The sequence below is a fragment of the Pseudochaenichthys georgianus genome, chromosome 6 (genome assembly GCF_902827115.2).
Source record: "Pseudochaenichthys georgianus chromosome 6, fPseGeo1.2, whole genome shotgun sequence".
NCBI classification, from domain to species: Eukaryota; Metazoa; Chordata; class Actinopteri; order Perciformes; family Channichthyidae; genus Pseudochaenichthys; species Pseudochaenichthys georgianus.
The window spans coordinates 18,883,193-18,893,192 of NC_047508.1; the positions used below are offsets into that span (position 1 = coordinate 18,883,193).

General features: G+C 47.2%; 1 protein-coding gene across 5 annotated transcripts in view; it reads right to left on the reverse strand.

The window, feature by feature from the left end:
- dusp8a (dual specificity phosphatase 8a) overlaps window positions 1-10,000 on the reverse strand; it is a 45,407-nt gene that overhangs the window by 7,804 nt on the left and 27,603 nt on the right. Inside the window, exon 1 of one of the 5 annotated variants that reach the window (XM_034085052.2) lies at window positions 2,797-3,568. The exons of 3 other annotated variants lie outside the window; for them this stretch is intronic. In XM_034085052.2, the coding sequence (XP_033940943.1) occupies window positions 2,797-2,914 (118 nt within the window). In that variant the 5' untranslated portion in view covers window positions 2,915-3,568. Of the gene's footprint in view, window positions 1-2,761; window positions 3,569-10,000 lie in introns of those variants that run through there. One more of the 5 variants, XM_034085053.2, reaches the window with a different exon arrangement.

Here is a 10,000-nt window from a genome sequence, read left to right on the forward strand (position 1 = left end):
CAGAAAATGAAGGGAAAACATTTTCTGCTGGACAGAAATAATGGCTGCCGTCATGATCATGTGCTACACAGTCCTATTTCAACTTTTATTTTCAAGCTTGCAGATGAGATTCGGCACAGTGCTGTATCACTCTGGAACATATCCTTGTACAGGATGTGACTAACCCAATTTTCAACACACACTCTGAACAAAATAAAAGAACATTTGGCTGGAAAGACAACACACAACAACCGGGAAAGAGGGCACTGTGTCGCCTTCTGCCGTGCTAGCCAGCGCTGACTTCCTTTTTCCGTTTTCCTCTGCCCACTTCATCTTTTATGCAACTGCTTATTTCCCTCTCTTGCCCTGTCAGAGTCGAGCACTCGGGCGTCCTTTGTTTCTGGTTCCTCCTCCTCATTCAGCAGACATTTTCCACAACTAAATACTCACAATCCTATTTAAAAAGTGCAGGTTATTATCCCACAGACATAAAAGAGTGTGTTCCGGCAAATATATTTGGATCAAATGCTGAGCTTTTGTAGGGCTTTGCTGCAGCTTGGATCGATGCTGACAGACGAATGGAAGTGGAATCCCGGAGATATTGAACGGACAAATGGACACGCACAACACCTGCCTGGCTGTTATGGTTAATGGGTGTTGTGCTGTTACATCACTGCTGTTGGTACTATTGACTGCCCTCGTCAATACAGGCTCACCCCTTCCCTCTGCCTCTGTGTGTGTGTGTTTCAGACACTGTGTAGCTTTCAGTTGCCCTCTTTAACTTGTCTGTTAATAGAGAGGGGGTGCAAACAAGACAGGCGTACACACACACACACACACACACACACACGCACGCGCACACACACACACACACACACACACACACACACACACACACGCACACACGCACACACACACTCTTCTGCAGCTTGGGGGCATTGATCTGCCTGAATGAGTCCCCCGCACCCCTCCATCCCTCGCTCTCCTCTGTAGTTCATATCGGGGGAGACATGACGCCATCCTCTGCGCCCCTCCAGCTGTCCCCTCCACTCTGAGGGGACATTAGCATCTCAATGTGACCCCCCCCCCACCACCACCATCCCTCACCCTCCCAACATGACATCATTGCACACATGTCCCACTCAGCTCTACAAAGGCTGTGCAGCAGCGAAGCAATGAGCGTGTGTGTGTGTGTGTGTGTGTGTGTGTGTGTGCGTGTGTGTGTGTGTGTTTGAGGGGGGTAGAGTCTGTCAGAATTGTGTAGATCGACAGCCCATAGATGAGGTAGGGGGATGATGTCATCGCTTTCTGCACAGGGCGTCAGGTTGATGATGGTCGGGTGTTATCCTGGCTGATGGGTAGACTGTTTATTGTTCCTCTATCTTAGCAGGCAGATAGCGGGAGTATGTCACTTTGATCAACTGCTGTTTCAGCAGCAACGTGTTCATGCAATACAGGACTATAAAGCCTTCTTCTAATTCAGACTTCTTTCACAAGTCTATTTCTACAGAGGCATGCTGAGGAGCCTCAAAATAACCTGTGACAGACACAATCCTATTTTCACCTGCTCATGGCAAACGTGTGATTTTGTCTCTTGTTAGCTTTGTCTGAGCTAATGAGCTTGACAGCTCCAGCTGCACAGCCTTGTGGAGACGGATTGTACACAAAGAAACACCTATCAGTGGGAAGTGTGGCAGGTGCTGAGGGCCGCTGTGCTCACTGCTTTGAACTGGCTTTGTTATATGCATTGCATCTACATTTGCATGCAAACTGTATACCCATATTCTCATACAGATATGATCCAACTATATTACCACCAGCGATATGTTGTGCAATAAGCTTTTTAGTGCCGGTATAATAATGATTTTCCCCCTAGCACTACAGCTCTGCAGTGCCTCAGAGCTCTGTGTGAAAGGTGTTATGTTAAACACCTGCAGTGCACACTGCACACATATTGATAACATGATCTCCACAAGACACCATTCTGCAGAGGGAGAGAGGGAGCAGGAGCAGGAGAAAAGCCAAGAGCAGAGGAGAAGAAAGATACAAAGAAAGAGCCTTTGTGATAGTTTTACATCTCAATGGCCACAGGCTGAGAGAGCATGAGCACTATGTCATACCGCGGGTCACGGCTACCCCCAGGGCCCTTTTTATCTTCTTTCCTTCCTCTTCATCGCTTCTTGTCCTTATAATGTCATCCCCTTAATCCTCTCTTTCTTATGCTGCCTCTCTAAACACATTAGCTGCAAGCACAATAAGGTGGGGAAACAATTAGCATGTTTGGCCATGTATAGCAGTATTGACGCACAAGTCCTTAATATTCGATTCACATCTAACGTTTGCAACGTGTCTGGACTGGAATACCTCATAACCCAGAGAGCCCACTGTGCCTTTGTACTCATCTGCAGTGATATCAGGGGGCTTTCCCCACACACACACCTTCAGCTGGATGCAGCAGTGGGGACTTTCACAGCCAAATCCCCAGCAGTGATTATATGATATGACATCATACCATCTACATCTACTATGTATGATAGCTCTGTACACAAAGGCCAACTTCCTCAACACACACACACACACACACACACACACACACACACACACACACACACACACACACACACACACACACACACACACACACACACACACACACACACACACACACACACACACACACACACACACACACACACACACACACACACACACACACACACACACACACACACACACACACACACACACACACACACACACACACACACACACACACACACACCACTTCTTTTGATCTGCATCCAGGTGGATACACACCTCGTAGCTCTCTCCCTTCCTTCATTCGGCGGACCCTGATCTTCAGCCTCATGTCTGTGTCCTGCAGGTCCGGCCAAAAACAGCCCTCTGCTGGGGCGATCACCACATCCAGCGGCATCCCCCAGAACACTCTCTGTGTCACACACACAACCAAATGGAAAAGGTTCTGGCGCCCCCTCCTTCAGGGATGGAGCGAGCCCTCGCAACTCAAAAAAATGTCAGAACACACAAACAGAAGTGTGAGCCCACAATCGGAAGTCGACGGAAACTCCTGCTGAAGCTCAAGTCCACTCTAGGTGAGGTCAGCTGTTCCAGTGTGCAGGCGGCGACCCTCTGAGAACAGACCCAGTACAATAAAAACTAGTCCAAAATGTCTGTGGACACGCTCCCCAAGTCCACCTACAGTATGGCCACAAATTCCATGCAGTGACCACAAAAATTCCTGAAATGCCCGTGCGCCAAAATTCAGCAATTCTGTGGTTTTTGGGAAGAATGGTCACCGCATAGAGAGCAGGAGGAAAACAAAAGTGTGTAGTCTGTATTGTCTGAACGTGTAAGCCAGCTGTAATGTGCCTGCAGCTGGCCACAGAGCGTCTCTCTGTCTCTGTGAGTCCACAGCCAGAAGAGCAGCCCACTATTGTTGTGCTGCTCTGCTCTCCCCGTCTCTCATTCGCTCAGTCGCTGGCTTACACTCCTCCCTCTCACTCCCTCCTCCTCTCTCTCTCTCTCTCTCTCTCTCTCTGCAAAAAGGATGACGGAGCTGCACTCTCTCCTCGAGCTCTGGGGGAGAATGAGCTCACTTGCCGTGAGCTCAGACTCTACCCTCCCTCCCTGCTCTTCCTCTTCCTCCCTCGCACCCTCGCACCCTCCCTCTCCTGTGGAGCCAGTGCTCCGTCATAGCTAATGTCTAAGGCATGTAACCACATTCCTTACTCACACAACAAATATGCGGCCACCTCAGGGGCCTAGCTGGATGGAGGCTAAGACACAGCTATATTACTGCTTAGAAGAAACATACACTCTGCCATCACTTTTCATATTATCTGTGTTGTTGACTACAGGTCAGAAAAGGAAATGCTTGTGATGATATGCTTATATTTGCTTAAGGTTTTTAAACTTAAATGATAAAAACATGATGCAAATGTATGCTTGTTCAAATTCCCTATATCACTTTAATATTCATTGTGGTAAACAAGATTATGCACATTTAATACATCTTTATCAGTAAGCACAGGCTACATTAGGCTGTCCTACTGCCTTAAATGTACTGTGGCTTGGAAGCACATTACACTTACTGGAGAGGCGGGATTAAGCTGATTTGTCTCTGAAGGTGAGGGAATGTGTGTGACTTCACCATGTTTCCTGCACTGGTTCATGTCTAACACGCCTGTCTTTGGACACCGTGTTCTCTCGTTTGGGGGCGAGAGGAGAGGAGAGGAGAGAGAAAGGGAATATGTAGAGGAGAGAGGAGTGAGGAAAGCAGACTAAAGAGGACGGCGAGACTGGAGGCGACGAGAAGACCAAACAAGCCTGTGGTCGGCAGCTATCCTCCCATTTGACAGGCCACAGACTTCTGGTACTTTACTATGGAATGACAAACACGCAGGCCACAAGACCAGCTATGGAGGCAGCACATGATTCAACGAGGAGACTGAATGTTACCTAATGCAAAAACTGCTATTTGAAATATGTTCTAAAGCCCTTACATGTAACTATAGGTTTGTATAACTGGCCATTTGAAGTGGGTCAACTTGTTGCTGGTAATAAATAGCACTAATTCGTAAAAACAGCACCTGGCGTGAGCGGGTCAGTCAGATGTCATGTCTGACTGTCTGTGCCGTCTCGGGTTGAGACATCATGGAACACTGATTACATTCAAACAGGATGGGCTTCAAGTCCATGACGTCCTCGCCACAGTGAGACTCACTCTAAAAAAGGGCAAATAAGCGTATACAAGATGTCTCGTGAAGGGGCCAGCTGCATGCTAACGGACTACCCTCGTCTCATCACCGCAGACCCCTGAACAGCCTTACGTCACCCACTGTTCAACAGCGGGTCATTGAGAGATGGAGCGGCAGAGGAAATAGGTCACTTGGTGATGATGAGCTTTGTGACAAATGCAGACATTGGTTTAGGGAGGATGTCCAAACAAGAACACACGGACACACAGACACACTTTGTTCCTCATTTTCAGATGGTGCGAGCAAGTGTGGCACTCCAGTGGTCAACCAGGGTCACTAGACAAAAAGAAGACACCCCCGTCTGAGTCCACACCTTGGTTTGGTTGTGTTGCCCGTGTGGATTGAAGCCGTAAAAACAAGCTCTGAAAAACACCTGCATGGATCCAACAGCAACAAACAAAGTCGCCCACTGGTGTTTAATAGTCAAGTTCCTAAAGCAAACACCATGTCTTCACTTTCTTTACACCCCTCTCCTCCCCCCCCCCCCCCCCTGTCCTCAGCAGGGTAACGAGGCCCAGAATAGTAGGCGTGTTAATTAGAGGATTACAGCCAAGATGCTATAAATGACAACCAGGCCTTCTTTATTGACCGCACATGTGTGCCCTGCTGCGACTGAAATAGGTAGGACGGTCAGTCCGGACACCCCCTACCTCCACCCTCCCCTGACATCTCTTTGATTTAGAGCGTGCTTTAATGGTAGAGGGACTTGTTACTGGGACGACGCACCGTTTACAAAGAGCCCAGCCAAAACAGAAAGGGGGAGAGAAGTGGAGAGGAGTTTGAGAGGAGCTGCGTAAGGCAGAAAGAGAGGAGGCGAGTAAAGGCCAAAGTACACAAGGTGTGTTTGATGGTAACAACAGAAATGGATGTACAAGCAATGGGTGTGAAGACTATTAGATGTTAAATATAAAAAACAAGGGAGCATCGATGTGTATGTCATTCTTTGTTGTTGTTTTGTGAATTTGGATCACAGGTGTGAATACGAATGCATCATTGACTGAAGGGATGTGCTTGCTGTGCAAATAAGAAATTGAGAGCAAGATAAAAAGACAAGATCTGCGTCGTCGCTGTCAGTAAAAACTTTACTTGGAAGCTTTTTGGGTTTTTCCATAGATTTGGCCAAACTCCAAGATGCTGCTCCTTTGCCGAGACAAAATATACCGGCGTACAAATACATGTGTTGATGAGAAGCGTGTCGCTCTTGGGAAGCTGAACCAAATGAACACTAATCACAATTCAAATAATAATTTATTATATCTAGCCACAAAATACCATATAGGTTTGTAGTCATACTCAAATGTAAATAAAATGCACTCCATTTAGAATATTTCGTTAGTACCCTCTTCCCTCCCCGGTGAGACAGGCAGCGACAGGAGCGCCACCCGACACCGCGGATCATCTGTCAGGATATTATCAGGATAAAGAGACGTCATTCTCCGGATAGGGCAGGTTAGGGTGATGAGTTAATGTGTGTGTGACTTCATCTTTGTGTGTGTGTGTGTGTGTGTGTGTGTGTGTGTGTGTGTGTGTGTGTGTGTGTGTGTGTGTGTGTGTGTGTGTGTGTGTGTGTGTGTGTGTGTGTGTGTGTATGTGTGTGTGTGTGTGTGTGTGTGCGCGCGCACCATGTGTGAAAAAGGATGAACAGCAGGACATTGCTGCAGGGTTGAGACGGGACAGGGAGACAGTTATTTTCTCCAACACGCGTAAACAAAAGCATATGTGCAAAAGGGTGTGTTTGTATGTTTCTGTAAGTGCATGTGTTTTGGTGTGTGTGTGTGTGTGTGTGTGTGTGTGTGTGTGTGTGTGTGTGTGTGTGTGTTGATAGTGTTGGTTGTCAGGGGATCAGTAACAAGGCTGCTCTTGCAGTGATGTAATGCCTACAGGAGAACACAGCTGCCATGCCTGGGGGGTGAGGTAGTCACCAGGGGAGAGAGAGAGAGAGAGAGAGAGGGGAGGATGGATGGAGAGATGGAGCAATTGAGGATGGGGGAGGTGATGGAGGAGAGCGGGGGAGATCAGGTAGCTCGGGGTGCTGGAAGTAATTGGGGAGTGTTTGAATCCATAGGGAGACGGAAATGAGGTCATATTGCAAGGGAACGTTAGAGCTGTGTGTGTGTGTGTGTGTGTGTGTGTGTGTGTGTGTGTGTGTGTGTGTGTGTGTGTGTGTGTGTGTGTGTGTGTCAATAAGCAATTAGAAGCTTAGTTATTCATTATTCGTCTATATTTGTGTTGATCAAAATAAGGAACTTTTCTAATGTAATCTTATTTTATTTAATTATTTTATTTCGGCAAATGGTGCATTAAGATAAAGATAAGAAAACAATCAACAAGTATATTCTCCATTCTCGTTGTTATTATTTTTGCTTTGCAATTGCTCCAATAGCAAAAATGTCAAACTATAAAATAAAATAAGAACTCCCTTCCTCCCCTGCTTTCAGAACAATAACACGGGCCGATGGCGATGACAACATAAAAAGAAAGGTTGAGGGGGGGGGATGAGGACGAGGAAGATGGAGGGAGGCATCTCAGATGTAAAGGGCCGGCAGGAGGTGGGGGGTGTATGCCATTAAGGGAGCACTGATGCTCTACTTGGTCATGTGTGTGTGCTCATGCATGTGCTACTTTCATCTCTATCTATGCAGCCTGGAGGGAGGCCTGCCCGCATCAGTCATGCAGAAGACCCCCTGCCCTCCAAACAACTTAACCCCCTGGAGGAGCCCAGCACCCGGGGCCACTGCAGCAGTAAATCTCACTGGCCACAAATGAGTTTGCACACACAGATACATACACTCAACCAAGCGCATACTGTATACACACACATACACACAAAGAGAAGAGGGTAAGATATCAAACGCACCAAGGGGGGCTTTCGGGACCAGACGGGTCCTCATAAACCAGATGAACTACTCAAAAATCCCAGTTGGAGATGTTCAGCGGTGTGTGTGCGTGGAGGAAAAGGGGGGCTGTTAAGCCTCCAAATGAAATGCTGCTGGCCACCGCAGGCATGTGCTTACAGTATGCGGGATGCATTTGAAGCCTGTGCATTTACTTTGTGCAAAAATGTGAGTGTGTAAAGTGAAAGTTAATTTTAGCCGAGAGTGAGACGGCCCACAGCTGTTTTCTGAGGATGTATATAGATGTGTAATGCATGCGTGTGTGAGCATAAAGGTTAAATATGAGGAGGAACCCGCACATCAGTCTGCAGGAATGGAAAAATGAATCGTGCGTTCGTGCGTGCGTGCATTCTTCCTCCATGTCATTTCCCCAGAGGAGAGTTTGTCTACACACGATCACCGTGCATAACGGATGGTTATTTCATTCTAAATGCTAATGTCCTGAGCTGGGATATACAGGGTTTCGTTGCAGCAATTGAAGGCAATACAACTTAAAATAAGCCTCAGTTCTCTCATTGTCTTCTGCATGTCTACACACACACGTTAGCAGAGTATTAACTGCGAAGCTCCAACAGAGGGGCTGACAGCGGATCAGTTTGTTTTTAATGAGTTGGTACTGCTGCTACATGCGGACTGACAGGCAGGTCTCAGATCAGTTCAGTGTTAGTTAACTCCGATCAGCGCAGCAGGCCGACTGACACACTGTACTGACACCAGTGCTGCAAACCAAGCCATCTGGTCCTCTGTTGATATAGCGCTAGCACACGCGTGCGCACGCGCACACACACACACACACACACACACACACACACACACACACACACACACACACACACACACACACACACACACACACACACACACACACACACACACACACACACACACACACACACACACACACACACACACACACACACACACACACACACACACACACACACACACCACACACACACACACACACACACACACACACACACACACACACACACACACACACACACACACACACCAGTGCCTCCTAGCATCAGGTCTACCTGCCTCATTAGCTCCCACAGTGTCAGACTGTACCAGCGTGTTTCTCGATCATTGTCTGCAGCTGACATGTACACCGGTTTCTCTACTGACCTAAAATACACATTGATGCTTGAAGAAATCTTTTTTTTTTTTTATGAAATAAATATTAGAATATAAATATGATTAAATACATTCTCAATTGTCCTTCCTTCCCAGTGCCCTGCTACACACAGGCACGCAGCAGCAGTAAGGCGTTACTCCCTGAAGACTGTATTTGGGCGTACAGGACATCATGGTGACAGCGGCTATCGCAACACCCGCGGTCAGGGTTGGTTTTCCTGCCATTACAGGCCCTGGAGACTGTGTGTGTGATTGTGTGTGTGTGTGTGTGATTGTGTCACATCCACAATGAAGCAGTGACATCACTTCAGCAGCTACAGAAGAACAATAGAGAAGGAATGACGCGATGCCGAGAGCGGAACTGGGCAAGCTGTTTTTGTGTGCGCCCTGCCAACGCCTCAATAGCACTTTTTAAATTATTTTTAAAGTGGATGGTGGGACTTCTGGACTTTTTTCCCCTCCTAAATCACTTTTTAAGTAAAAGTACACAAACACTCGCAGCACACATTTGTATACAAACATGCTGAGCTTCCTAGGCGTCTCCTTCTTTCACCCCGGGGAGCCCTGGTGTCACTTTATCAGAAACAGGAAATAGTTACACAACAAAAGGGGAAGTGGCCTCTCTGTAGGCTGCCTTCATCTATGTATGTGTGGATGTGTGTGAGTGACTTTGTGTTAGTGTGTGTGTGTGCTCAGAGGGGAAAGATGTCAGGAGGACCGGGAATGATCACAAACTGCTGCATTCCTCAATCTGGGCCCGTTGGCTGGAACTCCAAAATTAGACTGTTGCTGCGCAATGGCAAATCTCGCGCTTTTATCAGGAAGCAAAGGCAGCCTCAGAGGTTCAGCCCAAAAGTTAGTGTGTGGTCAGCACGAATTTACGGTAATAAGACCTCTGCTACAAGTCTGTGTACATACCAGGAGAAGTGTTAAACCGCCGAGGGTTTAAACTCCCTGCTCTGCTACAGCCAGCTACTCTACTCAATGCCAATAAAGAAACCTCCTGTCTTTTTTGGGAAAACTGGGAACAAACTGCACATTAAAATACATTTTCGCATACTGTAAGACTTTTGAAAAGGCTGTCAAGACATATAATCACATCCACGTTGCGGAGGCAGTTAATCTGATTAAAACAGGCAGGGAAAAGAAAAGGCAACCAATTTGGTAAATAAGGAAGCAGCACTGCGGTATGCCGGAGATAAAGTACAA